The following is a 17,341-nucleotide window of genomic DNA, read 5'->3' as shown; positions in this document are numbered from 1 at the left end:
AAATGAGTTGTCAGGTAGTCATACTTTGATTTTCGTGATCACATGGGTTGTCATTGGATTCCACCACTTGTGATAGAAATGATTTGTCCTATAGTCATACTTTGATTTTCGCAATCACATGGGTTGTCATTGGATTCTTCCACCACTTGTGAGCACAATTCATCTACTCATGCTTTAATTGAAAGTTACATAAGCAACATAAATTAAAGGTTACATGATAAGCAACAGAAATTAAAGATTACATAATAAGCAACGGTAATTGAAGATTACATACTAAGCAACAGAAGTTGAAATTACATACTAATAAACATACATTGAAAACAGATAAAGTATGATCACTTCCCAAACAATTCTGCAATGAGATTGCGTTTCAGATCTTCTTCTTCTGGAGTTAAGTCCCTCCTAGCCATCAGCGGAGTAAGGATAGCTGCCTTGATGTTCCGTTCCTGAATATCACTAGCTTCTTTGAGCTTCCGTTCCTGAATATCACATTCCCTTTCACGCGTGACTCTCATTTCACGCAGTGCTGCAGTGAAATCATTAGGAATTGTATATGATGGTGTTGCAACTTCTTTGCCTTTTCTTTTAGTCTTAGCCTTAGCTTGATCTCTTCCAATAGGACGTTGCAATGTTGAAGAACGACTCTCAGGAGTGGAGTCGATTTGAGGTCCTCCTTCCTCACTAGTCCTCGACCTTTTTGAGCTCCCACGACTTTCTTCAAGACTATCTTCATCTGGCTGGAAACGCGTTGAACCAGTGCTATTCAATTTCAATTCCCACTTGGGATTGAGTCTCATCACCTCCTCAAACACCTTATGGTGAGAAAATTTGCTCTTACCATACAGTTGTTGAGCGGCTTTCTCAATGTCCTCTTTAGACTGGCCACTCGTAGCTCGATCATGCGCTTTTTTGTATGCCCCAACCCATTTTGAGACATTTGCGTTGAGTCGTTTGTAGCGCTGTTTCAATGACTCCAAACTTCTTTCTTCACCAATGCTTGGATTTTCTTTTCTTGTCTGCTCATATAGAAACAGAACATTTTGCCATAGATGGTTACTAGTTTGGTTGGTGCCAACAACTGCATTCGTGCTCACGAAACACCAAGCAGACATTAATGCCATGTCTTCTTGCTCACTCCAACCATGTGGGGTGTTTACAGCATTCTTGGTTTGTGATATGGCTTGGCTTGAATGTTGATTTTGAAATGAACTTTGAAATTGCTCAGAATTCGGAAAATCATCAAAGCTAGGGAAATAATCTTGAGAAGGGTTAACATTTTGGGAAGGGTTGAAGTTTTGGGAAGGGTTGAAGTTTTGGGAATCGGAGAATATAATATCCTCATCATCCTCCATAGTTAGCAACAAGGGAAACTAGAAAATATAATATTCTACTAAACAATAAGGATTATAGGAGGAGAAAAGATGATATTTTTTTGTGTGCAAAACTATAGCAAATGTGGTCTCTATTTATAGAGGAAGAAAAATTATGAATTTTAGTATAAATTTTATAATTTTTTAATATAATATATTAAAGATATATTAATAATTAAAAATAATAATATCAGCCAATGAAATTGTGCCATTTGGCACAACCTCATTGGCTGAATGGTGAAATGAGAATGGAGACCTGCAGGTTGGTTTGAGGAGAGAGAGCGACATGGGTCGAGGAGAGAGAGCGACATATGTTTAGATTTTTTTTTTTTAATTGTGAAATTACGTGGAGGTCGACCTCCCATAACCGATAAAGGTGGTCTAAAACAATGGGTTGGGTCGGGTCGTGTTTGGGTCGGGTTTGGGTTACACGTTAAGAAAAAAAATAATATTTTCTTAAAATCTAAGCATAATATTTTCGTTAAAATCTAAGCATAATATTCTTAAAAAATTAATTAATATTTTTTAATTAATAAAATTAAAGTATAGTATTTTTTTAATTAATTTTTTCATGAATTTGAAGAAAATATTATGCTTAGATTTTATTAAAAATAATTTTTTAATTATTTAATTTTATTATATAGATTTAATATTAGTATACTTTAATTTTATTATTTTGATTAAAAAAATGATTATTTTAATTTGGTAATTTTTTATTTTATCGTGTAATATCATGTTTAAATCGTATAATAACATCATGTTTTAGTCGTTATAAAATTTTTAATCAACAAAAATAACTAAAAATTAAAGTTTTATAATTTTTTAATTAATAAAAAATAATTATTTTTTTTCTTACCGTGTAACCCAAACCCGACCCGAACACGACCCGACCCAACCCATTGTTTTAGTCAAAAATCGGTCGTTGACCGTTAGTTTTTAACGAAAATGTTGACGGAGAACCAAAATGATCAAAATTCCATATGTGCAGGACCAAAATGATCAAATATCCATATGTGCAGGACCAAAAAATCCAAAAGATAATATTGACCGTTAGTTTTTAACGAAAATGTTGACGGAGGACAAAAATGATCAAATTTCCATATGTGCAGGACCAAAATGATCAAATGTGCATATGTGCAGGACCAAAAAATCCAAAAGATAATGTTTAAGACCAAAATCGTAAAATGGCCATATGTTCAGGACCAATATTGGCCTTTACTCTAGAAACGATTACATATCAAAAGTGTATGATGCATCTGGATGCATTGTTGATTGTACATTCGATGTACAAGTTTTTGGTGATATATAAGATATTTTGTAGTTTTATAACTAGCAGTAGTACTATATTATAAGCTTATAAAGATATATATGTATTTTTATTTTTATTTTTGATAAAATTAGGAAACCAAACAGACTTTAGTCGAACATAGGAAACATTTACACCTATATAAAAACCAGTACATAGGAAATATATACACCACTATACAAATCATTGTTGGTTTGAAAGACTAAAGGACATATTAATCGGCCGATCCTTTAATTACCATAGTTTTGCTACGATTTTTTTTTCTCTCAAAATATTATACTTGCTCTTTAGTACAGCTATATATTCATGGAAATTTGTAACCCGAATATATTCAGCAATAATGTTAATCGTCTCTATACTATGATTATATTTATACACTAATATTCGATGTGAATGATCATAATTGAGCAGTAAGAATGTTCAACAATGTAACCCTAGTTTGAATCAATTGCCTGAACAATCCCTCAAATCCTCCTTCCAATTCTCCAACAATTTCATCCACAATCTGCAATTTCTTCGCCACCTCACCCCTCACTCTCCCCCGAAGCCCCAAATCCAAATCCTCTATCTCACTCACAGCGCCGCTCGATTTTCCCGCCACCAGCCTCGAAACCAGCGACCTCTCCGCCGCGTACGACACGAACGCCAGCACGCTCCTCAGATTCGCGCTCGTGATTCCGGCGAGTTGCTTAAAGACCAAGCCGAATTCGCCGTCGGCGTTTACTGAGTGATTATTCGATTTCGATTTCGATCCGGTCACAATCTCCGATTTGCTGAGGTTTTTTAGGGTTTTCGCGACGGTTTTCTGCATCCTCTTCCTGAAGGAGAAGTACACTGCGACGTCGTTTTGCGCAGAATCGGAATCCGTTCCCTTCCGCCGCATCGCCGATTGAAGCGCGCGGATGTTCTCTCTCATCATCTGAAGCACCTCTCTGATTGCGCCGCACGCGTCGAGCAGATCGACCGATCTCGACAGAGATTCCTCCACCGATTTCCGATCATCAATTCTGGTTGATTTCTGGCTGAATTCCTCGAATGAATTGTAGAGCTGCGCAAGCGCCACGAGACCGGATTGAAGCGATTCCGAGCTGCCAGATCCGCATTTCAATTTCTCACACTCCGATTCCAAACTCTTCGAGTGATCTAATCTCGAAGGCAGACTGATTGATCTGAAATGTGTTTGTGAAATCGCCATTGTGAATTCTTTTTTCCGCTGTTTGGTTGGATTGTTGATTTTGAGATGTTGAAAAATTTTTGAAAAGGGAGGGCTCTATTTATAGAGACATAAATTGATGATGTTGCATGTGGGGCTCATTTGATTTATGTTTTTTTCTGTATGATTCATCCAAAAAGAGTCAAATTTATATAAAAAAAACGGAATAAAATTTATACGTGCAAATGCCGTGTGTTGTAGAGAAAGAGGCAATAATAGTTGTCTCCTTGCCTCCATAAATCATTTGGAGCCAATGCTCAAAAAATGACAAAAAAAAATACAATATTTTTAATCTGAAAAGCTAAATGCATAGTGTGCTCCATGAGGGACACACAGATCTATATTAAGTTTTTTGCTATATTTGGATGTATTATTGTATACAGGGAAGAGCTAGAGTGCAGAGTAGATTCTGTGGATAATAATAGAATTTCTTACTCATCAATACAAAAATAAAGAAGAAATGTTATTCATTCTTATATTAGGAATTACGTAGTACTTTCAAGTATTTTAATACTGTAGTTGTTTTTTAATTGATGAGCCAATTCTGTGGACAAGAGAGTATATACGTATCTTATTATTGCACCATATAAAAATGATTCTATAGCATCGTGTCAACTTTCTATACACTAGCTTATAAAATAGTGTATATTTTTTTAAATTGCATATGCATGGAGAGTATATAAAAATAATTTTGTAATTTCTTAAATTTAGTAATATGATATTACACGAATAAACATAATTTCGATGATCACATTTTAATCACATAGTTGCAAAATCAACTCAGCATTTAGTTAAAAATACAACACAATTCCAATGTCAATTAATAGAGATTTGATAGTATATTTATACACACACAAAAAGCGTATACGGGCCCCACTAGAATGCCCATACTAATTTCCGCAACATCGCTACGTATTTTTTGTCAAGTATTAGGTGATCTTGTTTTCCTTTTCATCTTCCATTTTTCAATTCTTTTTATCATACAACTTTGAAAGGGTAGCGATTTTTTCCATATAGGCAATGCTAGCGAAAAAGATACCTCATATATATTTGCAAGCTTTTTCGTTATTTTAATATTAATTCATCGTGAAGGTCGGACTATTTTTCCAACTTGACAAAAAAGTTCAAATGAAGAAAAAATTTAGTTACCACTTACCAACCCCATTTAAGCAATGATATCTATCTAAAGAGGTGTTTGCATTGAAATATGCTGAGATTTTAAGAAGGAATAACTCCATTTACCACTTTATAATCCGCTTGCCTTATCGTTAGTTGTATAAAATTTAAGGCAAATCTTCATTTTTTTATTAATAAATGAATTGAAATTTAATGGACACATCATAATATAATCGAACCTAAGATTTTGGGCCACAAGTATTAACCACTACATAACTATGTCACTCTAGGAGTTGCAAATCATGCTGATTGGGTCGTTTTCGGATCAACCTGATTACTATTTAACCCAATAAGACCAAACCCAAACCCGACCTGTTACGAAAACTGAACACTAATCCGACCTGCTACTTTCATAATAGACACGAACTCGCTAACAACAATATATAATATGGGTTGACACGGCATTATAATGATTAAAACCTAATATTACACTATTAAAACTTGATATTGCATAATTGAACCTATTATTTATATGATAAAAATAAGGTTTACACAATTTATTTACAAGAAATTAAAAAATTAAGTATGAAAAATAAATTATTTTTAATGGGTTATCTGTATCCAAACCACATCTAACCTGAACCCAATCCGAAATTATCGTGTTCGTAATAGTGAACTCTATAAGGAAACAAACCAGTAAGGCTTGATCGAATTAAATGATTTGTGTAGATTATCTGTAAAAAACTGATCGCCCTAAGTCACTCGTTCATTATTGTTAACCTATGTCGAATCATTGACAATACAGAGAATGAGAATGTTCATGTTGACAGTATTTTGGATAAGACCTTTACATCAGCTCAAGAGGATCCTTGCCACGTTAGCAGACCAAGTTGGAAAGATATTCTGTTGAAAGGAAGAGAGCAATCGGATGAGAGCACTATCCCATGTTCTTGATGCAATGCTGCACTCTCCCACGTTCATGAGGCAGTTACTCCATGAGGCAGTTTTTCCAAATTGTAGTTATTATATATAGATGTATTTCCGATATGTATTCTTCTTCTTCAATTAATGAAAACTGTTTTGCACATTCCTCTTTAAGCTATAATGGTTTCTTGCTTTACTATGCATTTTGCTGCTATCCTTTTAATTATTAATGATTAGAGGATAGTTTTTATAATTTCATTTACCTTTCATCTTTTTGGTTAAAGACTTTAGTACCCCCAATTTTACAAACTATTAATCAAAGAATAAAATATAATAAGAACAATTTAGACGTTGCATACATTATCCATCAAATTTCTGCAAAGTGAACAAGATTCAAGTATATTATAAAAGATGTGATTCCCACTATAAGTGATAATATATACCTAATTATATAGAATTAATCTAATGATGAGATGATTTGTAGAGGTCGGCCAGGCCTACTAGGCCAGAGATGATTTGAGCTTGTCTAGTTGAGCTTCAAATTGTGCGGAGTTGATGACTGGACAGCCTTGAAGGGAGGCTGATGGACCTAGTGTGGATTTGTGAGACTGCCATTTTTGGAGATGTTGAGCATTAGAAAATGGTGTTTCTTGTTGTTAATGGTGAGATTCAAATGATGGGATGGTAATTATAGTAAAATTAAAAATGAATGATTGTGCATGTGATTGGATTTATATTATTCAGTGTACAATAATGTTTTTATTAGAGTAGAGTCATCAGTCATGGCAGCAGGAGAGACATGTTTAATAGTATTTGAAAATTATGTGAGTATTACTATAATTTGTTTTGGTCTCTCTGCCTCCCCAATCATTAGTAAGATTCATTTAACCAATTCTAGTCCAAATTTATTGTATTTAACTTGCAAGACTTTCAACATTATTGTACGACCTTGAACCCGGTCACCTACTGCTTATATTTTAAGGAAACAAATCATATTCTGGATTTTGGTTTGAAAATTGAAACTTAATTAATGCCTAACACACACACAAAAAGTAAACCACATGGCATCCTAACATATAGTGATTAGACTCTTGTGCAATAGACACAAGAGAGGTAACCATATTTAAAAGAGAGAGCTACAAATTTAGTCCATGAACTGTGTAGTAATAATGTCAAACGTGACTCTTATTCTTTGAAAATATCTTTAAACGGCTCTAACCTTTAATGCAAGTCTTTTTTCTTTCACTATTTCGTGCATTTTTTGCCCTTTTGATATTTTTTATACCGAAGGGGCATTTTTGTACTTTTGCAATTGAGAGAAATAGTGAAAATGTATTTATGTGATATTACATCAAAGGTTAGATCCGTATGGAAATATTTTTATTGAATGGCGTCGTGTTTGATATTAATGTATAGTTCAAGGACTAAATTTGTAGTTTTCTCAGTTCTAAAAGGACAAAAATACCCATTCATAAAAAATCAAAAAGGCCAAAAAATCGCGAAATAGTGGAAAACGACTTACAACAATAATACATCAAATGTTAGAACCGTCTAGAAATGTTTCTAAAGAATGAAGGTCACATTTGATATTACTACACAGTTCAGGAACTATTTGATATTACTGCATAGTTAGTAGTTCACTCTAGAAAATCATGTGTAACATTGCTAGGTGACTCGATATGGGGTTTGGTGAAAACCTAAAAGCAAGAATATTAGTAAATCTATATATGAAATGAAAATGAGTTGGCAGTTGGCACGATAGGCTATGTTAGGCAGAAAAGGAAGCACTCAGAAATTTGACATTAGATTAAATTCTAATCTATTCTCCCATTCCTTGGAAATTGGTAGATTTGCTAATTATTAGCTTCAACAATCACAGATTCGGAGGGTGGTTTGTAAAATATGATTTGACTTAAGCAAAAAACTTAGGTTAAAAGGGGAACAAGATTGAAATATAAAAGTACTAGATTTTTGTTTAAGGACAAAAACATTCATTACCACAAACTCAAATCAGTAACCTCAAAAAATGTCTGCTAATGAGCAGAGGAGACATTGGCATGTGTTTGAAGGTCAGAAAAGTTCCAACTGTATGGTTAGAGATAGGCAAATGCATTTAACTTCTTTGAATAGTAAAAGAAAGCTTATCCCTATACAAAGAATCCAATCGAGACAATTTGATTTATAAATCATGGCTACCTTTCAAGAAACAACTCTACTATGACATTTCTGCAGCCCAATATGGAGCAATTCATAGCTTATTACTCCACTACAGCAGCAAGAGACAGCAAGCATGTGATCTTATGAGCATTGTCTGTCGAGAAGAAGACGAATGTAAGCTAAAACTACCGAGTTTGTTAGACTTACAAACTGCCCCCCCCCCCGAGTAAAGACTCGTTTTTTCTATGTATGGTGATAGTCAGCTATCCTACTGTAATGCAACATATATAAGTAAAATATGCATCACTTCAAGAAACTGAAACTGTACAAGTATCTCAATGCTTTTGATCGATTGCCACAAGTCACTCGATCTACATTAATCTTGCTAGTCTTACAGAATTTGGCATCAACAGGGTGTTGATGTCGGTTTATAGCATAGTCGCGCATAAATTTATAGAAAGGCTTAAAGAACAGAAGGAAAGAAAGACAAACATATCAGTGCAAGTCTGACAAAGGGGACTTCACACAACAGTGCAAAACCAAGTTATTTGTTGAACTTGAGAAGGGAGTTAGACAAACTATCTATAGGTAAACTATCTACTCATCACTGAAAGCGCACATAACAATGAAAAACGCTAATGAGAGTAAGTGCTTGACATGAACCTAGGTATAACTACAACTAAAAGGACCCAGCAGCTTACATTCACAAGTATACTTCCATCTAGGGTGGCGTTTACCTGAACTATACCGGAGTATCTAAGAAGCTGCTCTGAACATGTATCACGTGCCTTTCTGCACAAAGTTAAAATATTGTTGATATCGAATGGACCTGCAAAACAAGTGATATCACTTCTCAACACACCATTGTCTTTATAGTTTAACATAATTGATCAATCACACTTAAAAAATAGTAGTGAAATATGCTAAGGCTAAGATTTATTCGCCGAGTGATTTTTTCCATTTTGTTCAGTATCCTTGTCTGCTCTGACCTCAAAATGAAAAGGTTATGCAATCTTCATTTTTTAACAAATCCTATGTTTGAACAGTTTTTGCTACTGAAATAGCTTAGGATATTTTAATGGTGTTCCGTTTACAATTAATGGCATGTGCAATATCATAGATCGTCACAAGTTTTTTACATTAACTTTATGCCAATTATTTTCACTCATCAAAAAAATGTAACAAAATGGAATGCACTTTGAATCTCTGTGAGGATTAGAAGAACCGTACATAAACATACTGAAGTATTTACACAAGAAAAAGGCCTATAGATTAACCCTATTGCAAATGACACTTCAATATAACAACCCCCCTTTTTACATGAGCTATTTTGAACAAATGGCTCAAATATAAGAAAAATATTATTTGGCATGGTGCTTTTCTTCACAATCTATTGCTTCTAATAAGACTTACTCTAAATCAACTCGGAAAAATACATATAGATGCCGGAAATGAACTCATCAAAGCAGTCAAAACTTTTGAAACAGAATGGAGGTAGTAAGGCTATCTTAAATGGCAGGAGTAAAATATGGATGTTAAAGTTCGCCTAGTAGTAATGAGGCGAACAGTCAAATGAGAAGAATGCACATATAGTATGTCAACAAAATTAGATTTACTTTGCCCAGGACAATCTAATGAGAAATCGAATACAAATTTTACTATTTCAGGTTGAAATAACGCAACCACTTACAACTGTCCATAGGAGTCGGATAACCTGATAACCATCATTTACTATAAGACGTATCAATTAAGCCATCCACTTCTATGGACACCTATTATAAAAGTACAATATCAGGTTTATTAATGCCTTTTAAGATAGCAGAGCAGATAAATGACACTGTCTGCTTATTTCTTCAATGAGCTTGTTATGTATGGCAAGAAGAATTATTACACAATAGAGAGATCATTATCAGTATCACAGAGTCTTAAATGTGTAATCTGCATCTGTGACTATTATAGAGTTAAGAAAAGCCAATGTAAGGGAACGGCCAATGAAATTCATTGAAAAAGACAGAGAACATTGAGTATCGTTATCACTACCTAACCAACAATAATCACTTACACTAAAAAAAAGAGTACCAGCAGCTTTTGTCAAACAACAAGGCCTTGCTCTGTGGCTTTCTTCAACCACTTAAGAGTGCTTTCCAACGTCGAATAAACCGCAACATCTGGTATGCTTTTGCTCTCAATAGCATAGTCAAAAACCTCATAAGCTTCAGCAACTCTGCCCTGCCTGCATAATGCTCTTAAGAGCGTCCCGTACGACCCAGTTTCCAGCTTTATCTCGCATTTCTTCATCATTCCATACAACTTAACTCCTTCATTCACCTGTCGACCCTTACACAATCCAAGAAGCAAGGTGTTATACGTACACGAATTTGGACTACACCCCTTCCGTTCCATCTCCCCCAACAACGCTAATGCCCCCAAAGCATCTCCTTCTCTGCACATTCCATTCATCAACGAAGTATAAGTAATGGCATCTGGGGTATGCCCTTTCTCAGCCATCACTTGCAGAAACTTCTTAGCGTCCTTAACCCCACCCGATTTCGACAATCCAAATATCAAAGTGTTGTAAGTAACATGATCCGGCACAACCTCCTCGTCCAACATTCGCTTATACACTCCCAACACATCCCCGCCTTGACTCAAATGCGCATAGCCCTTCATAATCGTATTGTACACGTAGCAATCGGGCTTGAACCCTTCCTCACTCAACACTCTCAACAACCTCATCGCCTCCCTCAAATTCTTGGTGTTACACACATTATCAATCATAATAGTATACGTAACAAGGTCCGGATTTATCCCAAACCCTTTCATATCAGTTATAAACGAGTTCGCAGAACTCACAGACCTCTTCTTCACCAAATGCCTCACCATGAAATTGTAAGTGTAGGCGTCGGGCAGCGAATTCTTCGTCGAGAGCTCCTTCACGAGCTCGACAGCGTCCTCTTCTCGTCCGCACTCGCAGAGGGCCCTCGCGGCGACGTCTGTGGAGACATGATTGGGGGGGAAGCCGCTGCTTGTCATGAGGTTGAGCACATTGTGTGCGCCGGAGAGAGACGGGTCATCTGCGGAGGAGCAAGCCTGCTTGAGAAGCGTGTGATAGGTGAAACGGTTGGGGCAGAAAGGGGGGTGCTGCTTCACCATGTGATTGAGGAAAAAGATCGAATCTTGGAGCGATGAGACGGAGGAGAATGATTGCAGGATCGAATTGTAGAAGCTGGGGTCGGAAGGGGCGTCGGTGGTGGAGGAAATGAAGGAATTGAAAAGGGATTTGGCGTCGGAGAGATTTGCAGACTCGGAGAAGAGGGAAGGGAGTGTTGATTTTGGTGTGGCGAGGGGATTTTTCTGGGGAAAATTCTTCTTCTCTTTTTGCAAAGCGGAAGAGGTTTTAGCCTTGAGGAGAGTGGAAACCGGCGATTGAGCGGCGACCCTCTTGAAAGCCTGTGGAATCCTCCCCATTTTTTACTGAGATTGAATTTTAATTTTGGATTCAAGCTAGGGTTTTGTAGTGCTGCCTAAACTGAATCATTTTATGTAGTGGTGGTATAAATATTTATGACAATAAAATTAAAAAAATCGATGTTACAATTTTTTTTTCTTTCTACTATTTGGCGGAATTCAGAATATTAATACTTCCTCTTTCTAAACTTGTATTTCAAATTCATAGTTTGCTTTCAACAAATTTGGATATTAATTTGGTTTCAAGGGGGCTAAGAGCTAATTCTAACAGAATCAAGACGGTAGCTTTGATTATTGATGTGTTACACAAAAAGATTTCTACTAAATCCATGAGTTAAGTATTGGATTTATGGGAATATGCTATGGAAATAGAAACGAAGAGATTTCAGAATTTAGACGACTATACCTTTGATTCCATTTCCAAGGAAGAAAATACAATTTGCAGGAAGATTTCTCACGGCGTCCCTCCTCTCCTTTTCTTTCTCTCGATTTTCTCTATCAGATTTTGACAGCGGGACCAGCGGCTCTGTCCAAGGAAAGAGGAGCTGAAGGCGGCGGTTGACCGCAGCCACCGAACGGAGGCAAGCGGAGTAGGCCGGAGAGGGGCGTGTGTGAGACCTTCCTTCTATCGCAGTAGTTTCTTTTGAGAGAATTCTTCTCTCTTGCCATTTGGGCTACAAATTTTTTTTTTATTTTGGGCCTTTATTGGCTGAGTTTAATTAAGCTGAAGAATTATGCTTTGGGCCCGATCAATTAGAGAGAAATAGGAGGATGGACTAATATGGGTTTTTAAGGTAGGCTGGTGATGGTAGTGCGAACGGCCTCGAAAAATCGAGAGAAAAAGGACGATCTTCGCGAGTTAAGGACGGATTAAGGAAATTCAAATTAAGGAAATTAAGCGAACGAGGTGGGCTTCTATTAACGTATAGTTATATGAAAAGTATTATGGTGGGCTTTTCTAATCAACGATTTTATATGGGCTTTTGGTTTAGACACGAATTTTTATTTCAAATATGTTTATACTCCCTCCATTTTTTAAAAATAGAAACATCTGAAATGGCACGGGTTTTAATGCACAATTTGGTAAAAGTAAGAGATAGGGAGAGAAAAAAGTAATGGAATTAATGTTAGAGATTATGGGATCCACTTTATTAGTGGTATAAATGGTAAATAAATTGATGTATAAGGGTGTAAAGATTTCCTAAAATAGAAAGTTTGAAAGTTGATATTTTTTAAGGAACAGACTAAAATGGAAAGAGTTGCTATTTTTTTAAAGATGATGTGACATGTGCTCTTTCCATCCTACACTATTGTGTGGGCTATCTATTTAAGGCCACCCGCAACGCGTTACGTGGGTGGCCCATATTTCGTTCCTCCGTGACGAAACGGTGGCGGGACGCGTTGCAGCGTCTCGTCCCGTCACCATGCCACCGAATCGCCCGCGACGTCTCGCCACGCGCTCCCGCGACGTGGCGAGCTCCCAGGCCATGCGTGACGCCCACTCGCCAGCCTGCGAGTGGGATTCGTCACGCTGACGCAATAAATTATTTTTTTTTTAAAAATCGAATTAAAATAAATAAAAAAATTTAAAATTGGCAACCGGTAATATTACCGTTTTATAGTCATTTTCCTTTTTTTTACTCTATAAATACTCCTAATTCATCCTCATTTCACACACAACTACACTTCTATTTTTTACAATAAATTGGCAACCGGTAATATTACCGTATAAGCAAATGCGTCGAATAATGGAAGAATCACTTGAAGAAGATCGATGCCAGGAGGCGAAGGAAGCCGCGCCGCCCCAAAGACGCTCCCGGACTTACCTCCATCGTAACTGGGAGGAAGCCGCGGCAAGGTTTGTCCGCGACTACTTCTGCGATAACCCGGTGTGGGGAGATACCTACTTCCGTCGCCGTTTTCGCATGCGGCGACCACTATTTATCCACATCGCAAATACATTGGCAGCCCGGGAAGAGTTCTTCCGAGAAAGGTTCGACGCTGTCGGCCGTCCCAGCCACACGACGCTGCTGAAATATACTGCAGCAATCCGTCAGCTTGCGACTGGACAAACGGCGGATGTGTTCGACGAATACCTCCACATTGGAGACAGCACTGGGAGAACGTGCTTGCTCCAATTCTGCAAAGGCGTCCGGACAACCTTCACCGATGAATTTCTCCGGAAGCCAAGCACGACAGATTGCCAGTTTCTGCGCCGCCTTCACGAACATGTGCACGGATTCCCCGGAATGCTTGGCAGCGTCGATTGCATGCACTGGCAATGGAAGAATTGCCCGGTGGCGTGGAGGGGGTCGTACACGAGCGGCCACAAAGGCACCCACCCCACCGTTATATTCGAGGTCGTCGCCGACTATCGGCTATGGATCTGGCATGCGTACTTCGGGGTCCCCGGCTCGAACAATGACATAAACATGTTCCACCAATCCGACCTCTTCGCCGAAGTTTTGGATGGTAAAGCGCCGGCCATCAACTTCACCGCTAACAACCGGCGCTATAAAATGGGGTACTATCTTGCCGACGGCATCTACCCGAAGTGGCCAACCTTCGTGAAGACGTGCACTAGGCCTGTGAACGCAAAGCAGGCGCTTCTTGCGCAGAAGCAGGAGGCTGCTCGGAAGTATATGGAGCGGGCTTTCGGGGTTCTCCAAGCGCGCTTCAACATTATCAAAGCCCCGGCTCGTACGTGGTTCATGGAGAGCATGGTCGACATCATGTATACGTGCATAATCTTGCACAACATGATTGTCCAAGACGAAAGACCCGAGGCAGGAAATTGGTTCGACCCTGAAGCCCCCGGAAGCTCAACCGCAAGTAGTCCGCCTCGAAGTGGAGTGCATCCGTCTATATAAGAACGGTTGTCTATTCGGGCAAGGACACGTGACTCTACCGCCCACGCCCAACTCCAAGATGATCTAATGGAGCACATTTGGGCAAACTTTTGTGGAGGAAATTAAATTATGTATTTTTAATTTTTTAATTATGTTTAGGGGTTTAGGGATTTTTAATTATGTTTAGGGATTTTAATTATGTTTTTTTTTTATTTTTTCGAATTTTATTTTGTAATGTTATTTTATTTTTAATGAAGTGTGTTTTTTATTAATTGAATTTGTTGGAAAAAAATAAAAAAATGGAATTGAATGAATAGTAATTTATGGGACAGATAAGTGACGGGGGGTTGCAGGTTCCGTCCCTTAGTTAAGAGATGGAGTAAAAAAGTACAGTGGGGCCCATGAATAGTAATTTAAGGAGGTCTTTCTTCTTTTGTGCTAAGAGAGTAATGGAATTCCAATTTAATGAAGGAGAATAGATTCATTCTAATTGAGGGAGTGACGCATAATGATTGTGCGTCGTTCTTAATGAAACGCATAACCATTATGCGTCGTTAAGTAATGACGCATAAGGATTATGCGTCGCTTAACGACGCATAAGGGTTGTGCGTCGCTCATGAACGACGCACATTGGTTATGCGTCGTTAAGGCGGCTTTTATCTGCCTCCAGTCACACGCAGATCACAGAACGCACCTTCATACACTTTCAATTCCTCTATCTCGGCGATTTCCGGCGTTTTCTGGCAATTTCCGGCGATTTCTCCATAAGATCCGGTAATTTGTTCATCAATTTAGCTACATTCATCATTATTCATGTTTATTGTGCTTTCATTTGTTAGTTTTACCCAATTTATACAAATTAGGGCTTGTAGGAAAATGTCCATAATTGTCGTTGGTTTATATGTTTTTGATGCAGAAATCATGCAAGTATTTGTGAGTTTGTATTGGGGTGGTAGAGTAGTTCAACTACCACATATGGGTATTGGTTATGACCCACCTCGTGCGAGGAGCTCCATTATATTAAATTCATGTGTTTCCTATTATGAGTTGGTAGCAATGATTTGTGATGCGATGGGAATAGATATGAACCAACACACAATTGAATTATTATGGAGACAATGTATAGTCTATGGTTCCGGTATGAGTTATACATGTTCTGTGATTCGCAATGATGATAGTGTAATGTTTATGTTCAACAATGCTCAAAATTCAAGTGGGTGTATTGAATTATTTGTTGAGTATTCACCTGTGAGGAGTGAAGAAATCCCACCAGTTGTTGATTATGGTATTGGAGCATCTGCGAGGTTTGAACAAATGAGTTTTGAGTGTGGTATTGGATCATCTGCGAGGGTGGACCAAATGAATGAGCAGAGAGATGTTGTAGATGTTGTAGATGTTGTAGATGTTGCTGATGTTGGTGTTGGATTGAATGATGAGGTAGATGATGCAGATGATCTTGATGAGCCAAGGCCACTATCCGAGACAGAGCCAGACCCCGATCTCAGTGATGGTGATCGCCGGATTTTGCTCGGATTCGTCGGAAATCGCCTGCCTCGCCTGCTTCGCCTCTTTCGTCGCGTTTCTGCCTGATTCTGCCTTCTGCCCGTTTTAAAACTCAACTAACGACGCATAAGTATTATGCGTCGCTAACTAAAGACGCATAAGAGTTATGCGTCGCTATTAAACGACGCATAAGTATTATGCGTCTCTAATAAACGACGCATAAGTGTTATGCGTCTCTAATAAACGACGCACAATGGTTATGCGTCATTAACTAACGACGCACAATGATTATGCGTCGTTTAATAGCGACGCATAAGGATTATGCGTCTTTTTGTTAGTGACGCATAAGAGTTATGCGTCACTCCCTGAAGCGGAATACGACTAATGCTCTTCATTAAAATGGAATTCCATTAAAATCCTTTACCAAAAAAAGAATTGATCCTAATTTAAGGGACGGTTTAGTGACAGCGTTGTAGATGGCCTAAGATATGATTGTGGGCTTTCGGTTTAAATATGAAATTTTATTTCAAGTGGGTTTATACTGAAGATAATGTTATGTGTGCTCTTTTCTATCCTACGTACTCCCTCCGTCCCTGAAAGTTTGTCCTATTTTTCCATTTCTGTCCGTCCCACAAATTTTGTCCCATTTTAGTTTTTACCATTTTTTGTAGTGGACCCATATTCCACTAACTCAATCCTACTCACATTTTATTATAAAACTAATATATAAAAGTAGGACACACGTTTTACTAACTTTTTCAACTCAATTTTCATTATATTTAGGGGACGGAGGGAGTATTATTTAGTGGTGATTTATGTTTCAAGTATGTGTTAAAGTGAAATCGATGTTACTCTGTGTTGCTTTATTGAGTGAATTGTGAATTGTGAATTGCTTTGCCGATATGATATTATACATATTAGAGTTTGTATACTAGAAATCACCTTTCGAGTGGTTGAATACTGTAAAAACTCTTATTTTATTTTCCAAGAAATGAATCAGATTATTTTTGTCATAATGTTGTTATGTTTTACATTTAATGATTGTTTATTGGATGTTTAAATGTATAAGTAACTTAACAAAGTCTAAGTCTTTATTTTAGTAGACCGGTTGTGGGCGTCGTCCACTTTAAGGTATCACGGTTCTGAACAAAGAAAAATAAGAATTTCACAACCCAGATAGGTCTAGACTACCTATCGTGAAAGGTTGCAATGTCAGTCCGCATGTTTCTAAGCCTTACTGAAATAAGATGACATTGGTGTTGTAGAGCACTGAATTGGATCTAACACTGAGACCCACAAATTTTGTCCCATTTCAGTTTGTCCTATTTTTGTAGTGGACCCATATTCCACTAACTCAATCCTACTCACATTTTATTATAAAATTAATATATAAAAGTAGGACACACGTTTTACTAACTTTTTCAACTCACTTTTC

General features: G+C 37.5%; 3 protein-coding genes across 7 annotated transcripts; all 3 read right to left on the bottom strand.

The window, feature by feature from the left end:
• Window positions 1–335: 335 nt before the first annotated feature.
• On the bottom strand, window positions 336–1,352 carry LOC121782685 (glutathione S-transferase T2-like). Its single transcript, XM_042180636.1, has one exon. The coding sequence runs from the start codon at window positions 1,350–1,352 to the stop codon at window positions 336–338; it is 1,017 nt and encodes a 338-aa protein (XP_042036570.1).
• Window positions 1,353–2,853: 1,501 nt separating this feature from the next.
• LOC121781908 lies at window positions 2,854–3,902 on the bottom strand. Its single transcript, XM_042179616.1, has one exon. The coding sequence runs from the start codon at window positions 3,869–3,871 to the stop codon at window positions 3,074–3,076; it is 798 nt and encodes a 265-aa protein (XP_042035550.1). The 5' UTR covers window positions 3,872–3,902; the 3' UTR covers window positions 2,854–3,073.
• A 3,995-nt stretch (window positions 3,903–7,897) lies between these two features.
• Window positions 7,898–12,214, bottom strand: LOC121781254 (pentatricopeptide repeat-containing protein At2g17670-like). 5 transcript variants are annotated; one of them, XR_006046164.1, is made up of 3 exons: window positions 10,149–11,952; window positions 8,824–8,915; window positions 7,898–8,240 (listed from the first exon to the last, which is right to left on the bottom strand). XR_006046164.1 is itself a non-coding variant. In XM_042178993.1 (3 exons), the coding sequence occupies exon 2, from the start codon at window positions 11,552–11,554 to the stop codon at window positions 10,178–10,180; it is 1,377 nt and encodes a 458-aa protein (XP_042034927.1). In that variant the 5' UTR covers window positions 11,555–11,560; window positions 11,961–12,214; the 3' UTR covers window positions 8,607–8,915; window positions 10,149–10,177. The 5 variants fall into 5 exon arrangements, 3 of the variants coding, with proteins under 3 accessions (XP_042034927.1, XP_042034928.1, XP_042034926.1); XR_006046165.1 differs by having other exon boundaries at window positions 10,166–11,952; XM_042178993.1 differs by lacking the exon at window positions 7,898–8,240 and adding an exon at window positions 11,961–12,214 and having other exon boundaries at window positions 8,607–8,915; window positions 10,149–11,560.
• Between the last annotated feature and the right edge of the window lie 5,127 nt (window positions 12,215–17,341).

This window comes from Salvia splendens, chromosome 20 (genome assembly GCF_004379255.2).
Source record: "Salvia splendens isolate huo1 chromosome 20, SspV2, whole genome shotgun sequence".
NCBI classification, from domain to species: domain Eukaryota; kingdom Viridiplantae; phylum Streptophyta; class Magnoliopsida; order Lamiales; family Lamiaceae; genus Salvia; species Salvia splendens.
The sequence above is the reverse complement of the archived record's forward strand: the minus strand, read 5'-3'. Positions and strand labels throughout refer to the sequence as shown.

Bases quoted from the DNA above. Each gene is read 5' to 3' on its own strand.
- LOC121782685 (XM_042180636.1), bottom strand. From the start codon at position 1,352: ATGGAGGATGATGAGGATATTATATTCTCCGATTCCCAAAACTTCAAC.
- LOC121781254 (XM_042178993.1), bottom strand. From the start codon at position 11,554: ATGGGGAGGATTCCACAGGCTTTCAAGAGGGTCGCCGCTCAATCGCCG.
- LOC121781908 (XM_042179616.1), bottom strand. From the start codon at position 3,871: ATGGCGATTTCACAAACACATTTCAGATCAATCAGTCTGCCTTCGAGA.